At 41.8% G+C, this 18,118-nt stretch overlaps 1 protein-coding gene across 1 annotated transcript; it reads right to left on the reverse strand.

Moving 5' to 3' along the window:
* Positions 1 to 1,366: 1,366 nt before the first annotated feature.
* RLIM (ring finger protein, LIM domain interacting) lies at positions 1,367 to 17,644 on the reverse strand. The gene is made up of 4 exons (XM_088129175.1): positions 17,469 to 17,644; positions 5,376 to 5,567; positions 4,028 to 4,111; positions 1,367 to 3,096 (listed from the first exon to the last, which is right to left on the reverse strand). Exons 2-4 carry the CDS (start codon positions 5,542 to 5,544, stop codon positions 1,526 to 1,528), a joined length of 1,824 nt encoding a protein of 607 aa, XP_087985301.1. The 5' UTR covers positions 5,545 to 5,567; positions 17,469 to 17,644; the 3' UTR covers positions 1,367 to 1,525.
* Positions 17,645 to 18,118: the final 474 nt, after the last annotated feature.

Below are 18,118 nucleotides of genomic sequence, written 5' to 3' on the forward strand. Positions count from 1 at the left end.
ATTTGATAGACCACTTGCTTAGGAGGGAAAAAAATCCCAGTAGGTTTATCCAATAGCTCCTCTTCCACCTCCAAGCAAGGAACTAAACTTTCAAAGTGATACAACTTTAAAAACATCCCAATTAAAAGTATACAAGTCACTAGAAAGTTTTGCTGAAAGCCACAAATGCCTGACATACAGTGGTTAGAAGTATTGTGCGCAAAGAAAGTATCTGCATTCAGAGCAAGATGGAAAATAAGTAGGTTTCACTGTGCCAAAATAACATAACCAGCTACCTTTGGAGAGCTGGGACAAAAAAAAAAGTCCCAGCAACTTGAAGGCAGCACTGCAATGGCTAACTGAACCATGGTTACCCCATTCAGTCCAATGACATTGGTTCACAATGTACTGAGTCATGAACTAACCACACAGACCTGGATTCACACAACACACAGAGCCATGAAGCAGCCAGCGACCACATTTTGCTCAAGTATGCTGTGCAAATACAGCCCAATGTACAAACTGGAAGCCTGACTTCTACACGAAATGTGTTCATGGAAGTTTGTGCTGGAAAAACTCGGGTGAGCAGAGCCCCCACAGCAGCACACTGGCCATCTTAATCTTTCCAGAAACAGCCCTGCATCCAAACAATGCAGACATCCCATGCTCAGAGGTTGCAGGGCTCTTGCTCATCCAGGTTATCTCAACTCCCAATGTTTATTCTTTAAAAAAATAAATACTGACGAAAGCTGGGCTCTTTGCCATGAGGCTTGCCCAAGGTGTGGAGAGCCACACCATGTGCTCTCATGATGAAACACAGTGGAGGTTTGATTCTGAAAGTGTTTGCACAAAAGTGCAGTGGAAAAGTCACTGACCTGTACAAAAAGCTTTACTGTTTTTAAAACAAAAGTGTTTATTTAAACAAGCATAAGCAATTAATTAATATATTTCCACAGCAAGATAAATATCCCCATTAAACTAGGTCATTCTATGGCGTGCCATAGTGTTGGGCTTAAGACAGCTGTACAGTGGGAGAGGGGCTGACGTTAGTGTTATTTACATTACCATATTCAATACCCTATACAAGAAAGGAGCTAAAATCAGACATAGAGGATTAATTTCACTGTTCTGCCAGGGTAGCGGAGTCTGTTTTGCTTTAATCCACAATGAAGCATGGGCTGTATGCAGCTAAAGGACTCCAGTTAGTCGAGGTCTCCAGCATTCAACACACATTGGGACCAAGAGGGATGGGAACCTGGTTTGTGTTGGAAAACTGAAACTATACAACAGCCAAGTGTCTTTGGGCAAATATAGAGTTTTCTCTTTTCTTTTTAATTGACAACACAAACCTGGTATTATTTTAGGAACCCTAATTGAGAAGGTTTAGTTTCTGTTTTGTTTTTTTTTTAAATTCCATTTCATAAGAGGAAATCACACTATTTTTTGTTTTATATTTATAACCACCACACAAAAAGTGGCTGTTGCAAGCAGCGTCTTGCCCATTGTTCCCTCACCACGTAATCAGCTGAAAGGATACCACGGTGGCTTAGACAACGCTCTCCCGGTTAGCCGAAGCCAAGACGGCTCGGCGGCAAATTGGGCAAGTGGAATTTTCGGACAGCCAGCGATCTATGCAGTGTACGTGATACTCATGGGAGCAAGGTAGTTTTCTAAGCTTATTCCCTTCGGTGTATTCGGTGATACAAACACTACAGGTTTTCAGAGCATCGCTTTCACCAAAATTCCTCATGGCAAGGTTGTCAATTTGTTCTTTGGTGAGCCCTCTAGGCTGGTCATCATCTTCTTCGTTAAGTAGAAAAAACTGTGCCAAGCTAAGGAATGGCAAAGAGCCGCTTTCTTCAAAAGTAACTGACCCCCTCGCGTTCCGCCCTTCCCGTCTTGGGCCAGCCGTGGGCCCCCCTTCTTGGCTACCTTCATATGCCTCTCCCGATCCAGCCTCAGTACCTTCATGGCTTGAATGACTATTTCCACTGCCGCCTCCAGCCTGGGCTTCTGCCATTTCTACATTTGGGTTTGGTGCTGAGCCCCCAGGATCAGCATCGCTATCGCTGTACATGAAGTAACTGAGCTCACCAAAGCCAGTCATGATCTGTCTTAACATGGTTTGAATGGCAACCGAGGTGGTCTCACTCAGACCTGTGTTCAAGATTCTGCGAATAGGAATCCTAATGGTACTGACATAAGTTCTCACACCTGCCCTTTCCGAGCGTGAAAAGGTACGTCTAAACCCTCCTCGCTCACTTTCATAAGTGACCGTATTGTTTGGAGTCTGGGACCTTGACCGGGTTCGGTTGGCTATACTGTCTCTCTGCCTGTATTCTCCTGGACGAACCCGTCTCACCTGCAAGTCAAGAACGATTGTGGGAGGTCTCTGTCCAGGGGCTGCTGGTTCCGCACTGCCACTTGTTTCTGAAGACCCTGCTGCCTGAGGGACAGGTCTTGCTTCAGAGGTTGAAAAGAGAACAGTATTTTCAGTGGGCATCTCAGAATTTGCTGCGTGTTGCCGTATGACCATGTGTTGTCTTGTTCTAGAACTTCCTTCTGCTTCACCAACCAAGGGAACATCAGGTGTTTGAGAGGATGTATTGTGATGTATCCTGCGAGGAGATTCACTCACTGGACTAAGAGGGGATCTACTTCTATCAGTCCTTGCCCGTGTCCTCCGTTGTTCAGGACTTCTGCTTCTTGACCTTCTCTGGCCTCTCTGAAGAGAAATGTCTTCATTTAGTTCTTCAGCATAACTCATTTCTGAGTCAGGCTGCCTGGCAACAGGAGGAGAGGAGCTCTGCCTTAGAACAGGAGGAGAGGCAGACCTTGAAGTCTCAGTGTCACTTTGGTTATTTTCTAGATCCTCTCCAGTGGGGGGTTCTACAGATGGCTCACCCTCAGTTTCTGTACTTGGGTTCCCGTTATTGCGGTTGACATTTATTTCCAAACTAAATCTGAAATCCCCGCTGTTTGGATTAGTCCGGCTTACTGCTCTCCAAGACTGGTTGCCTCTCTGCCCACTTCGTGTTGTATTCCCAGTTTGTCGAACTGAATTAAGCCAATCTATTATGGAATCACCATTAGATACATCTTCAGTGGATTCTGCACCTGCCAAATAAAAGTAACTGCTACAGTTAGGTGATTGGTACAATTCTGGGCTAAAAACTTTCTCTGAACCTTTTACAAATTATGACCTTATAAATAAGGTTCTTGGCCACAGTAGTTTCACATGGAAATATGTGTTCTTCCAACAAGTTTGGTCACTACAAATGCTTAACTCACCATATCTTCCTAAATTAATCACAGCAGCAGAGTTACATCTGTTGGACAGGTTAATATCACCACCTTTAATAGTCCATACCATCAAATAATAGCTATTTGACCAATAGTAAACACCTCAGCAAATCACTTCTGAAGTGACTGTTTTATAAAGGCCAGGCTATAAGATAATGGATTGTGATACTTTTAATGGATTCCAGTCCCTAAACTGGAAGGCCTGCAACCCAATCCTTTGAACATTTACTGAGATCTCTACCAAGGCCATATTTCAGCACAACAGAAGACAGGCAATAACTTATCCATGCAATACTGCATAAGCCCAGCATCTTGTTTCATCCAGACTGCTTCTAAAATATGAATTCACAATATTAACACATCAAGGCAGCACTTGGCCAGACAGATTTGAACCACGCTGGTTCAGACAAGATGTCAGACAGGCATGTGCAGTTATCATGGGTAAATCAGGCCTGCTTTGAATAAATTCGGGGCACAGTCAGAATGCTCTCGACCACACTCTCTTAAGCCAGGAACAAAGGAGAAAAAGAACAGGGAACAGCCTGCCTCACTTTGGTAGAAGCCATTTCAAAGGAGTGAATACATACTTCAGGAAATCTCTAGAAACTGCACTGCAACAGGTGTCAGAGGCACAACAAGATCTAGCCACCGGAGCACAATGGCTAGATTTAAAACACTTCTTTTGGAAGGCATTTGGTACACAATCTGACTATTACCACAGGAGTGTCAAAAGAACAGCACATACCTCTGTTGTCTTCAACGTGCTGTGGGGGTGGGCCTTCCTTGATTTGCTGGAGCCTTCTTAGCAACTCTTCTTCCGTAATTTCACCTGAGGAAACAATGGGCAGGTGTTCCTGAGAAAGTCATTCACACTCATGTGCAGCCACACTAGGGGAACCAAAGCAGAGATGTGTTCACCAAGATTACTATTATTCTTTCTCTATTTAACATTGGGATATATTTTCATTTAAAAAGCCATGATGATTTTGGTGGATATGTGGCAACATTCCCAACCACCCTACCTTGAAAAGTGATATACGGTGGAAGAAGAGAAAGGGGAAAAGAAAAATAATGTGAGAGGGAGGGACGGAGGAAGGGGGCACTCTAGAAGCCAGACACGTGGCTTGCCTTCTTCTGCCTGGGAAAAGAACAGAGCAAGGCTTCGGCTCAGCACTGAATGTACAATGAAGAACAGAAGGCAAGAAATTAGAACAGTAATGCCCCTATTCAAGAAAATGAACAGACAGCAATTTATAAAATAAACAGAATGTTTTTTTGAGGGGAGGTCTGTATGAAAGAGAATGAAAAAGTGTTCAATCTACCAGACAACAAAATAGCAAAAAGGTGAAATGATGTTCAATCTTATCTCAGCTGGGGGGGGGGGGGGGGGCAAGAGGGAGAGAGAAAAACATTTGGCTGATAAACAAGAGACAGTCTGACATTATAAAATATAAAGCTATCCCCACAGTCAAAATCAGAAGGTGGCTGACCAGTACTTGCTGCTGATGCCCACTATACCTTTACCCATTAAAAGAAGTCCAGGGGAATGCCAAATGTAAGTTTATTGGGTTAGGAATTCTAGATACTACTGCTCTAGGAAGTATCTCGTGTTCTATATTAGTAAGCAAAGTCTTTACGCAACACATCATTGCAGAAAGATGACTGAATCTTCAATAGATTCCTCATCTGTTAACTGAGAGTGAACAGCATCTCTACAGGCTTTTCGTTCAAGAGAATCGTTCTATAAACTCTGCTCTGACACTGCGATTTTGCTTCAACCTAACTGATGGTTAACTTTAAAAAAATTCTTTTGAATTTCTCCTGAGGAGGGGAAAAGAATAAAAGAAGGATTTGATATGGCTTTTTTTTTTTTAGGGGGGAATAGAGATCCTCAGTTGCATTTATTGCAGAGATTAAGATCTTCGTGAAATCCATATTGTAGAAACCTGAGGTGCTGGATGTATTAGTACAATTAGTACAACACATGCGCGTAATCCCTTATGCCGGTACGGCATCTATCCTGAGCGATTGAAATTAACAGCAGAACAGCAAGATTACTACTGTCTGAATACCAAGCTAAGAAAGTAGCATACCAGGAGTGCCTAGTAAGTTGTTATCTCTCATTAGCCTGTAGTCTTCTTCACTCAGGTTATTTACAAAGTGATAGAAAGCTTCTTCTCGGTCCAACCGGTCCAATTGACTCCGGCGCTGTGCTTCCGATGGATTGATATTTCCTTTATTATTAGCATCTGAGCTTTCCATGTTGATAAAAGTAGAAAATATTTCTAAAAAAAAAAAAAAAAAGAATCAGCCTATTTTTGGGGAGTGGGAGGGGCAGGAGAACCACATTAACTCCATGCTCTACAACAGCTAAACTCAGTGAAGAACATACACATATATCACCACTCTACAGGAACACAGAAAAACTACTGAATATTATACAGGCTGCAGAAATTAAATTTTGGTTAAAAAGGGTACACCTATCCAAAACTAGATATGCATTATAGTACTGATACATTATTTGAAGCTTCTGATTATTTTTATTCTGTTAATTGTTAAAAGTGTAATTTTACTATCTGTATAAACAAGTGTAAAAAAATGCCTAAAATTGTACAGCAATTTCAGAGATCAGAGGAAAAGCTGAAAATATTTTCTAATCATCCAAGGAGAGGGAAAGGATGTCTGCAGCCTGATTATAGGAACAGGCCTGTGTCTGCTGGACAGAACAGAGGCATCAGCTGGCACTGTGTCAGGCAAGGTTGCAGCAGGGGCCCAGTGGGGGACAAGATCTTCCCTGGCACTAAGGGAAGTCCACCTCCCTCTGTTATCAACCCAACACTGGGGGTATGCATCAGGAGGAGGAAGAGTTGGCTCCTCTGAAATCTGAGTCCAGGGTAAGTGGTGCTGGCGACCAAGAGAACCACCAGACCATCCACAAACAGAAAATGTAAAAAACACCCCAAAAGTGCAGCATGCTATAAACCCAAGGAGAGTGTAATGTGCAAGTACTTCAAGTCTGAACCTGAAAACTAGTGCTACCTAGCTACAACCCACTGCAGTGAACATGCCAGCAGGAGGAAAGGCAATAAACTATGGGAACACCAATAGTACCTTTGTAGGTATCATCCTGCTGTCTCTCCTACAACCCATGCTATCAATTAGCTGCAAAGCACTTCTCCTAAAACAGAACATGGCATATCCTGTCAAGCAGCAGTCAGTGGGCATGTAGTAGGATTTAAGGCATTAGACTTCGCGTAGATGAGAGCTTGGATAATTAATCATTTAATATGGAGGAAGATGAAAAATTCTGGCATGTTCTCTACTTGATTCAACCAATTACCTCAATCTCCTCACACATCATCTTCAGCAGACAGATGGTACACTCACTATATCAGTAATTCAGGAAAAAAGAGTCTGCTGTAAGTCTGTTCAACACAAGCATTAACCTTACCACCAACATGTATTCCAATCAAGATGAAGTATCTATGTTTTATATTTCCTTCACCGCAGAAATGATGAGATAAAGAGAATCCAAGTGGATGTCTGCCACCAGCACCTACACTGATATAACATCCAGGCACAGCTGGGTGTGTTTTCATTCCAAAGTGCTGGACCTTACACATTAGAACAGGTTGCTGTGTGACGAACAATTGCTTGAGCAACTAATCTCAACTGTGACTTTGTGGTCAAAGGCAGACAGGTCAAATGAAGCCAGCACATCAAGAGCAATTTGACAGCAACAGCTCTGTTGCTAAACAAACTGCATCTAATCATGCAAGGAGACATTAGTATGGGGCAGGCCAGTACTAAGATCATCGCAAGGACTGAAGCTGCCACTAGCATTCTTATGGACAAGTCTGTAAAATAACTGGTTATTTCTACTGAGTGTGAAGGACAGGATGCTAAACAGCACCAGGTCAAATTTACACTACCCCAAGACCAGATTTCTCAGGATATTCCCACCCAGTGTAACAACCTATCTGTTGTTAAAAACACATGACTGTGTCTCCTGAGCCTTCGGGAGTAGAGATTCACTTAAGCGCAGAGACTGCTGTGCGGTGATACATTCTGCCCTTGGTACTTTGGGGGGAAGCTCCAGGGAAATCTGGCTCCAAAAATGGCAATTCACATTTGTCATGCACCAGGGTTAAGTTCCATTATGGCACAATTCTTGTCAGGCCCAAGTATGCTAACTGCATGTCCAATCTGCACTACCTGGACAAACTAGAGCAAGGTGAGACAACAGAATCCCATCTGTTCTGGGCAACCAATATCAAGATCTGGCCAGACTCAGTAACAGCTGCCCAATAGTATGCAACTTGCTCACCAGCCAATATCCTGAGCAATTTTTTTTTCAGCATATCACTTATGCCTGGATTCTAGCTTGATGGAGCAATTTGTCTTCTTCAGGACAAATCTCCCCTGATGTCAACATCCGGACTACTGGCAGTTGCTTGGCTACCACCCAGATATGGTGAATAGTGAGACATCAGCTCACCTGGATCACATACATAACCAGCCACTGGCTCACCTAATGAGTCACACTGGGATGAATCCTTGATCATGACATCTAAGATGAGCCAACTATGTATTAGGTTACTACCAAAGAAGATGCCTGTTATTTGTGTTTTGGCTTACAAATAAGACTTTGAAAGAAAGACAAGCCATGACCTACAAATCCAATACAAGTATGCAAAATATTCTGGGCTCAAAATGTTCCCACATCAGTACATATGCTCCCTCAGCTTGTGTTCCAGAGTTTTATCCCAAGCTTCAATCAAAATGTGAAGTTTCATCTCACACTGAGCTCAATACCTCATTATTATTTTTTAAAAAAACCTGTAAGCCTTGGAGAATGTATTATCCAATAAAGCAGCAGGTACTGGTCTTCCCCCTACTATCATTGACTAGGACCATTTGGGTGAAGGATGAGGTGGTGGCAAGACAGAGTTAGTTAAACCTCTGTTCAGAAAACCATTCTGGATGTAAGAAAAGGATTTCTAGCTGCATTTTTCTGTAAATTGGGTGGTAAGAAATTCTCAGCATGGATTACTATAAAAATGGGGAAGATCAAAGAGCCAGTTATATGTTCCCATTATCCTCTATAACTCAAATTGTTACAAATTTGGTTCTGGCACAATATTGGATACTGAAATCATTTTAATAGAATATTCTAAGGAGGCTATTTTTTTCCATTTGATGCACATCCCTTTTTTATACCATGATGCTCTTGGAATATCTAATATGTCAAATGACAAGTAGGCCAAACATAAGCTTGCACTGATTTTTTATCCTCAGAATTACTCAAACAGAGGCACTTCTTAAAACATCCAAAGTAAGCATTAGCAGCTTGTTTGAAGCACATGTACTAAGAGCCAAATAGCGACAATGTTTTTGATGCACAGTTGTAAACAGAAAGAATAGGAAACACATGAGTCCTGTTTCAGGAAGGCAGAAGATCCCACCAGGTTTGAGTAACATTCCTCCTCAGAAAATTATGGCAATGACCAATTCTTTTTTGTTTGTTTGTTTTACTGCAATGACCAATTCTGAAGTGATACCAACACTGAATTTCGGGCCTTCAACTACATGCACTAAAAATCTCTCCAAGTCCACAGAGTCTGTTTGCAGTTCCCAAAACAGCTATTATTTTAGCTTAATTTTTTTCTTCTTGAAAGTAGCATTTCGTACATTACCCATCATAATGTCAATGACAGAGAATGGTCTCCCTATAATCTTCAAATCCTGGACATCAATATAAACAGGAAGTGATGAGGTCACAAATGCCAATGTTAGTCAACTGGGGTTAAAGATGTGTGATAATTTTTCTGCCTATTATCTGAAGAAAATTCTTACATGTAACCAAGTGAACAATCTCCTTCACAATGCTTAAGAAGGACCTCAAGAAATTGAGAAAAATTCTTCTCAGGGCCTAAAATTTGTCATTCTCACTTACTCTCTAAATACAAAAAATAAGGCAAGACTACATACACCACAAATAATTACAATGTAATGTTGATTATTAAAAATTAAAATATAGGGGAGGTTATAGTACATGTTCCAATATATGAAAGCAAAAACAGAGATCTCAAATCAAAGGCTTTGTATATTACAGAGCGAATAAAAGATCTGAAATCTAAAAATTTTTGGCATTCTTATCTGTTTCTTTTAGCCTAACTTTTATGAGATTATTACTTGCCACATTTCAACAACAGTACTTGGAAATGAACCATCCTTTCAAAGGTTTTTGCCACTAACAATATACTGTTTTTAGTGTCTTCTTCTAATAATGAACTTCTTTTTGGGGAACAGACTGGGGCCAACCACAATTTAAAAGGGTGTATAAGGTAGTCTCCAGTAGTCTCCAGTTTAAGAACGAGTTCTGTTCCCAAGGTCTGTCCTTAAGTCGAATTTGTATGTAAGCCAGAACAGTATTATTGTATAATACTGTATAAGTAGTATTGTGTAATGAACTCAAACCATTGTGTATTTAACTCGAATCACTGTGTATTTAACTCAAATTGTGCTATAATAGGCTCCATTCTTAACTGTGGGTCGTCTGTAAACTGGGCGTTCTTAACCCGGGGACTACCTGTATCCATATACTTGGGAAACTCAGGTATGGAAGCAAAATATAGACTAGGGAAGAAGTTCTGAGCTGGACTATTCTAAGTTTCAGAAGGCATTATTGAATATTTTTGATGCCAAAAAAAGATAGGGGATGAGAAGATAGGCAACTAGTGTACTTGAACACCAACAGTTTGTACTACCCTTGGGAATCAGACAGATTATAACAAGTTAAAACCTCAGCTTTAAACTTACAGAGTGATTTCAAACAAACAGAAAGCATGTCACTTTTTTTCCATCTCCAAATTCATCTTTCCCAATCCTAAAGCTGTACAATAATAAGCTGCTCAGGTTCAAGCTGAGCAACAAACCACAAAACTGTATCCTGTGATCTCTAAACAATGCTGTAAGACTTTTGCTCCAAGCTGGTGAAAAGGAGGAGGAAAAAAAATGACTTTTATAGGCCCCATAGGTATTGCTAATAAGGGAAGACTTCTAAAGCATTACATCACTTGATGCATAATGTCTGCATGTTTCCCCTGCTTTCTGCCCCCAATATACTCTTATGTCTGTATCCCAGGTGTAGTGCTTTCTTGCTATGTATTAATTCCCCAATAACTCAAGTACTCTGAATAGATTATAAAATTGTTTAAAAGCAATTAAAATAAGTAGCAGAAAAACAGAGATAGGAAAAATGTTCTGTGAACGAACTGAACTCTGCACAGAACAGCTCGTTTGGGGTAGTCTTTGTCTGGACCAAAATATGCATTTTGGATGCTTGGGACCATACATGTTCCAGATATGAGCCAAAATGGGGGTATTCCAGGCTGAAGGATGGACCCTGGTGATGGCAGCTAGGGCTGAGGGGAGGCAAAGCATGGGGAAGATTGGTGGGTAGCAGGTGAGTGGGATATGCTATGTTGGAGCTTGTTCTTTGCTGCTGAGACTGCCTGTGGTAAGAACAGACCATAGGCCAGTGTGCCAGCAGCTGAAAGCGAGAAGCCATCGGGAAGACAGAGAATAAACAGGCCAGCATACAGGCCATGCAACTGGCATGGAGGGGTGACACACAAGCCATGTCCTACCTATTCTAGCTCATCCAAAATGGCCCAACAGAATTTTCAAGCAGGGATGGTTTGTTCTAGGTTCAGGGCAAGCCCAATTTCTCATTTCATGCACATCCTTATGTAAGGAAAATTAGAATAAGAAACAAAAGCCATTGCCTGCTTTAATATGGGCATTTATGAACAAAAGTGCTTGGCAAAAAGGGAATCTTGGGCTGGGGGTTAGAAGACATTAGTATATGAGTTAATTTTGAGTCCTTATGGGAGAAGCACTCCTTAAGCAGAGTCTTATTCCTTGTAACCACACGCTTAACTTTGACTTTGTGAAGACATCTGGAAGGTCTCTGAGAATAACTGAACTGCCGGGGGAGACAAATGCAAAGCAGAAAGCTGATCTCTACATACCGTATTATAAAACCGGGATCCAATTATCTAATAACTGAACTGGGTTTAAAAAGAGCTCATAAAGTAGAAAAAAGCCTCTGCACATCACAAGTCTGTTTCTAGCTTGTGATAAATATAACTCACAATAATAGCAGTAAAAGCAGTATCCAGTTATCAGATTGTAAAGTTCAATTCTACCAAATGAAATTGAATGAAGAAAGTTGCTAACAATATCCAGTAATGTTTGGAAGACAATCAGAAATTTGCCCCTCAGATGATCCACTGTAATTGTTCTTTAAATTAAATGGAGCTAATGATTACTGCCTAGAGAATTATATCATGAGAGGCCTCACTTTCACCCAATGGATAACCAGGAAACTAAAACCACCAATTTGAGATATACCACTGGAAGGAGGGGGAGAGTTAATATTGTGATGAAAATATAATTTATTGTCTTCTTCTGGATACTGTACATGCAACTGAAATAGTATGATTTTAAGAAGTTGTAACAAATATTAGACTAGGCATGGAAAAACGTGGGCCTGTAATCTTCCCCCCCCACACACACACACATTTTTTATAGGAAGATTACAGTTCAGACATTTCTGAAGAGTCACTGCTGAGTAGAAAAGCACTCATCTTCCCTTTGTCAATGTTGCACGTCACACAAAAAATATCCCCGTGGCAATTAAACATTGCCCCCACTGATGTCAGTGAAGGACATTTTAAACCCTAATTGCTAGCTGGAGACAAGCATTTCTGGGGGCCAGACAATGTTGAGAAAGAAAGGCATTGCATCTCCTCTCCAGAACTCAACACCACCTGTAGCAATTCGAGATTTTCAAAATATATTTCATTTTTGAAAATTCTGAAGTTTAAAATAAACAAACAATGCTTTGTATTAAGATCTAACTGCCCACATTAAAGCAACATCTTTGGAATGGTTTGCATCTCTGGGTTAAATTATCAAAGTTCCTGAGACTGCCCTGTAGCAAACTCCCTACTGGTGGCATGCAGTCCTGACAAGCTTGCTCTGAACCAATTTGTTCTTTGGCCCTTACTAATGTTATGCAAAACTGCACTGCTGTTTAAATACCAATTTCAGTTATTAAATGTCACAGGCCCTTCAGATTACTGAGATTCTATATTTTAGTTTCTATTTTAATTTGGACTGTAGTGAGTTACTGTGTTGATTTTTGATACTGCATTATATTGTTTTCTACTACAAGCAGTTATAGATGCATAAAAAATAATACTACTACAATCCTCTCCCATTTTCTTTTTTTTGACAGTTTACAGTCACCCAGCATTATTGACTTAAAATATTACAGGACAGGATTTTTTTTTTAAAGTGTGATTGACTTGTCCTTGGCAAAACAATGCCAATCCATTGGAGTTGTCTTGCTCAGGGTGATGACTTGACTCAGAAAAATAGAGATGTTTTACCCAGAATCAGCAAGTTGAAGCAGATTGGCTTCTGGCCAGATGCTATGCTGAAAAGATCTTCTGACCGTGCCACTGAAATGGCCAAAGCCAACAGCATGACCATGTCAAGTTAAATCATCTCAAGGTCTGCATGGCCCCATTAGTTATAAAAAAGTCTAACAAGTGGTTCCTCATGAAATTAAGTGCTCTTTAATTTCTATATATCAAGAAACTGATGGACACTGAATTGAAAGCACAATTAAACAGGCCAAGGATATTCTTTCAACAGGGGAAAATTGAGCAACACTTGACCCCACCTGCCATCCTCATAACCAGCAGCGGCAGCTTCTATGAAGCTAAGGTCACACCAGGACTTTAAAGCTATAGAAAGCTCTCTTTCAAGATCATAGGCCATATTCTATATAGCCAACACCGGTTCAGTGCAACAGTTGTGAACATGTACAACATATTAAGTACTGGCCCTATATGTAGAAAGGAGCATGTTTGGTTTGCTCTAAACACAGCACTCTAAATACAGGCAGTCCCCAGTTTAAGAACAAGTTCCATTCCCAAGGTCTGTCCTTAAGTCAAATTTGTATGTAAGCCAGAACAGTATTATTGTATAATACTGTATAAGTAATATTGTGTAATGAACTTGAATCATTGTGTATTTAACTCAAATTTGGTGCAAAAGGCTCCTTTCTTAATTGTGGGTCATCCTTAAACCAGGCATTCCTAACCTGGGGACATGTAGTAGCAGAAAATCTTTTTTTAAAAAAGAAAATCATAACATTCTGTCACTAGAAATGTTTCACAGCATCATCTTCCAAATTTTTTTTTTTGAAGCTTGTAAAATGATCTGGACATGTCTCCCTCCTCTAGTCAGTTTTTCTATACACGTGAAAGACTTCTAGGATGGACAGTAGTGACCCCAACTGAGTATGAAGGCTTACAAAATTTATCAATGTCAAAAAATTATGTTAGAACAGATTCTTTGCAGGTAGTCCTTGACTTACGACCATTCATTTAATGACCTTTTGACATTACAATGGCACTGAAAAAAATGACTTACAACCAGTCCTTGCACTTATGATTGTTGCAGCCTCTCTGCAGTCATGTGATCAAAATTCAGGCACTTGGCAATTGGGATATATTTACAATGATTGCTGTGTCCCAGAGTCACGTGATCGCCATTTGCGACCTTCCAAGGGGCTTCCAACAAGCAAAGTTAATGAGGGAAGCTGGATTTGCTTAACAACCAAGTAATTCACTTAATGGCTGTGGTGATTCGCTTAACGACCATGGCAAAAAATGTCATAAAATCGGGTGGTGCAAGTCACTTAACAAATGCATTGCTTAGTGACAGAAGTTCCTGTCCCAATTGTAGCCGTATGTTGAGGACTACCTGTATTTAGCATTCCAAACCAGACCCAGCCTTCAGAAGATCATGCAAACATACACATATATCTAGTTCCTTGACTTTTCAAAAATTAATAGCTTCAGCTACCCAGGAAAAAGAAAAACAAAATCAAAGCCGCACCTCACAGATTGTATTACCTATAGTTTTAGGCAATTTTATTACAAGCTTTTCAACTATTATAAATAAATGTTAGTTATACACATGTTGACTACCATCTTATGTTCTCTTGCTTCTCAACTATCTTCTCTCTCTCATGTCCTTCCCTTCTTGATACTGTCATCATTTCTGGCTTAATGCAGAAAATATGGTCTTAATCTCTTAGATATTGTTATGCAATTAAGCTTGGACCATACATTCCTTTTCTGTTGAATTCTTTTTTCCTCCTTTCTTTGCCTTAAACATGACTCATCTTATACAAATATTTGATAATTGCCAAACAATTATCAATTAACAACACAGTAAATACTAATCAGGGTTAGAATCTGAAATGCAAACTTCATTGTATAATACTATGGGAAATGGGGTGGGGAGAGAAAAAATGTAAATATGAACCCGCTTCTAATCTTTTAACAAAGGCTGGAGAATGCAAAAAAAGTCCACAGAGAAACACTAGAGGGCTAAACTGTATTTCTGACTAGAAACAGCAGCACATAGACATGAGTAAAACAGAACTGTGCACTTGGAATTCCCAAAGTAGTTTCCATTCAAGTTAGATGAGCTACAAATTGCCCAGCAGTTCTTGTAAATTTTCCAATTTACAGAGTCTCCCCTATATATGGTCATCTTAAAAAGCTATGTTTGAATACAGCTGAACATAAGAAATATCATTCCCTTTTACAATAAAAAAGCTCTAATTGCATATTTAGTATTATGCCAAATTTATTTTTAGAAATATAGCTAGCTTTTAACTTCTCACCACTTCACTCAGGATAGAATCAACTTAGCTGATGTTCAATCAATATAACTTTACCAGAGATGATTCGGTCTATTAAAATAATCTTAATTTAAAATACAGTTTTAAGTTGACAAAAGAAATCTTCCAAATTTTGAACTTCTGAATTTAAATGCATTCCTTTCAGTTAATCAAGTGTTATAGTACAATCAGTACCCTTATGAATCATTTTTGTATTTTTTCTGGTTCTTTATATGCACTCATGGTAGATTTGTTTTTTTTTTTAAATAACAGCAATGTTTTTTAAAGACATTAATGGCATATTGTTTTCTGATGGTTGAAAAATAAAAGGACAATTTTCCTTCAACCAGAGCAGCCTAATTGATCTACTAAAATACTGATATTCTTCATGTGAAATTTTCCTGAACTTGGCAGGGATTCAGACTCTGCATCCTGACACCTCTGGAGAGAAATAAAGCTTAACAGTTATTAAGCATGGAAATAACAAATTGTTGACTATCAAACCGGTAATCAACTATCAAACAAACTATCAAATTTGGCAAACCGGTAATTAAATTTAGTTGTGTACAAATGCTCCTGATAATTATCCAAAAGCACAGAACATCACCAAAACTTTTAAAAAAGAGTCAGCTTGTCTTTCCTTTAGAATAAAATCTTATTAATATACTTCTCACTCATGTGTGGCTTTCATTCCCAACACTATCAAGTTCTGGTTATTTTGTAAGAGGAGGTGACCTCACTGTTCTTTACTATTGTCTTCCTGTTACTTATGCCTGGAACTCCAACCCAGCACCTTTCAAGACTCATTTCCATCCCCTCCCCTTTCAAATTTCACATCTTCCCTGAAATGTTTGGCTTAAACTCACTTCCACATCTCAAGCGGAACAAAGTTGCATGCTAAAGAGCAAATGTTAACAAACTGATAGATGCTAGCAATATGGTTCTTGACTATACTTCCCAAATTTGAATTATAAGCTGTTTAGAGTAAGCCTACCTTTAAAAAAATTGTTAAGTATCATATACAATGAAACTATTATACACCAGCTGATCATTTAAAAGCAAATATAATTTGACTTAAGTATCAACTATTTTAATATTAACGTACTTGAATTTCACCTCAGAGCTTTTGCCAGCATTCAGTACAGCTGGCAACATAACCCATTTAAAATTCTCCGTGCCAAAATTAGGAGCAACACAACTTATTTACCGTATCATTACCTACATCCTGAAGATAACTACTCCTGCAGTCCACACATTCAGTATAATTGATATTCTTGTCATCATAAAGTAGTATTGTTAACAGCTACTGGACTGAGCAAGTTAAAGAAAACAGAAAGCATGAAGGCATGAAGTACTAAACCTGGGTGCTTCCTGTTTGGTTATGGGTGATATCAATATCTGAACAGGTCCTGATCACTACAGTACTTACAAGCCTGTCTTTCTGGGATTTGATGAACCAAGGTCAACCCTAATTACTGCAATTTGATTTATGGGCCAAATAAACTCAGATTTAAAACAGGACTATTTCTAATTTACAAATGACTTGATTCTTTGGGACCTATTAAAGGAACAAAGAAAATTAATAGCCTATGACCATCAGAGTGGATGGCCCCGGAAGGCAAAACAGGACCCTGTTTCACCCTTCCTACTACTACCACACCCCACAGACACATGTGAATAATACCTAGAGATTTATTCCAGGAAGAAATCCCCCCACCAAAAAAGGAGGGGCTGGAGGAAAAGCGAGAAGGAGAGAAATACATTTGACCTCAGCAGTTCAGACCTAGGAGCGTTTCTGGGACAGTCATGCTGGGTGGGATTTTCCTAGCAGACCCGTGACATTCAGCCCAGAGCCATGACACATCAGAAGGCACCCCCGCCTCTGAAGCTACGATCAGATACGAAACTCAGAGAAGGAGCCCGAGAACTCGCTCCGGGCTTTCCTTTCCTCAAGCTGTCACCGGGGTCTTTTGGAGCAGGGGTCCCGCTTTGGGCAGGGGCAGGGCTGACTGGAGGAGGCCGAGAGGCCCCGCTCGGCCTGGGGGGCGGCCGCGCGGGCCGGGGCAGGCTAGGTCGTAACGCCCAGTCAGGCCTGGGCCCCGCGCCGGCGAGCGAGGCAGCTCGGCGCGGGCCCCGAAGCAGGGGCAGAGGTGGGCCTCCCTCCGCAGCCCCCATGGACAGCCCTTCCGTCGAGGCGGCGGCCCCGCTGGCCGGGGGCGATGGGAGTTGTAGTCCAGAGGATCGGGAGAGCCTCCGCGTCGCGAGGAGGGGAGGGCAGAGGCCGGGCCCGGCTGCCGCTCCACTCGCGCCGTCCCGAGAGGGACCCCCGTAGGCCGCGCGCGCCGCCGCCCGTCCCCCGTCTTCCTCCTCAGCCGCCCTCCCGGGGTATGGCTGCCGCCGCGCCCCCTCGTACCGCCCCAGCGGCCGTGGCGTCGCTCCGTCCCCTCTCGCGTCTCCTCCGCCCGCCGGCGCGTCCCCTCGGCCTGGCTGGCTCGGCGGCGGCTCTCTCCCTTCCTGACTCCGCTCCGCTCTCTCAGGCGGCCATTTTATGCTCCATTGTTACTAAGGAACTCGGGGCCGGAAACGGCAAGGGTAAGTCGGGAGGGGGGAGGGAGCACGGCGGGGGGATGGAGCAGAGGCCGGCGCGCTGATTGGTCGGGCGCTGGGCGGCGGCCCGCGCAATAGAGGAAGTGACGCGAACCGGCTTCCCTCGCCCCGCCCCGCGGCGCGCGCATGCTCCCTGCCTCTCGTCGCCCTCTCTCGTCACGTTGCTCGGCCGAAGGGAGCGGCTGGAATGGCGCAGAGCGGAAAGGCAAGGCGAGAGGATCATAGAGTCCGGAGCGCCAGGAGGGAGCGGCCTCTACGCTGGGTCGCGTCGGGCAGCCATTTTGAAGGCGAGCAAAGGCGGCTGAGCTCGGGGGAGGCCCGAGGGGTTTCTCTCCGGGGGGGACAAGAGCGCGCGCGGGTCTCTCGCAGACGCCAGCGAAGCCGCTTCAGTTCGGAAAGGCTGTTTGGTCCCTGCGGGTCTCGCCTCCCCTAACGTGGCGACTCCCGTTGGACTCC

Source organism: Python bivittatus, unplaced genomic scaffold (assembly GCF_059951505.1).
Source record: "Python bivittatus isolate LINGU-HERP-01145 unplaced genomic scaffold, Pbiv_v1 ctg000790_np1212, whole genome shotgun sequence".
NCBI lineage: Eukaryota > Metazoa > Chordata > Lepidosauria > Squamata > Pythonidae > Python > Python bivittatus.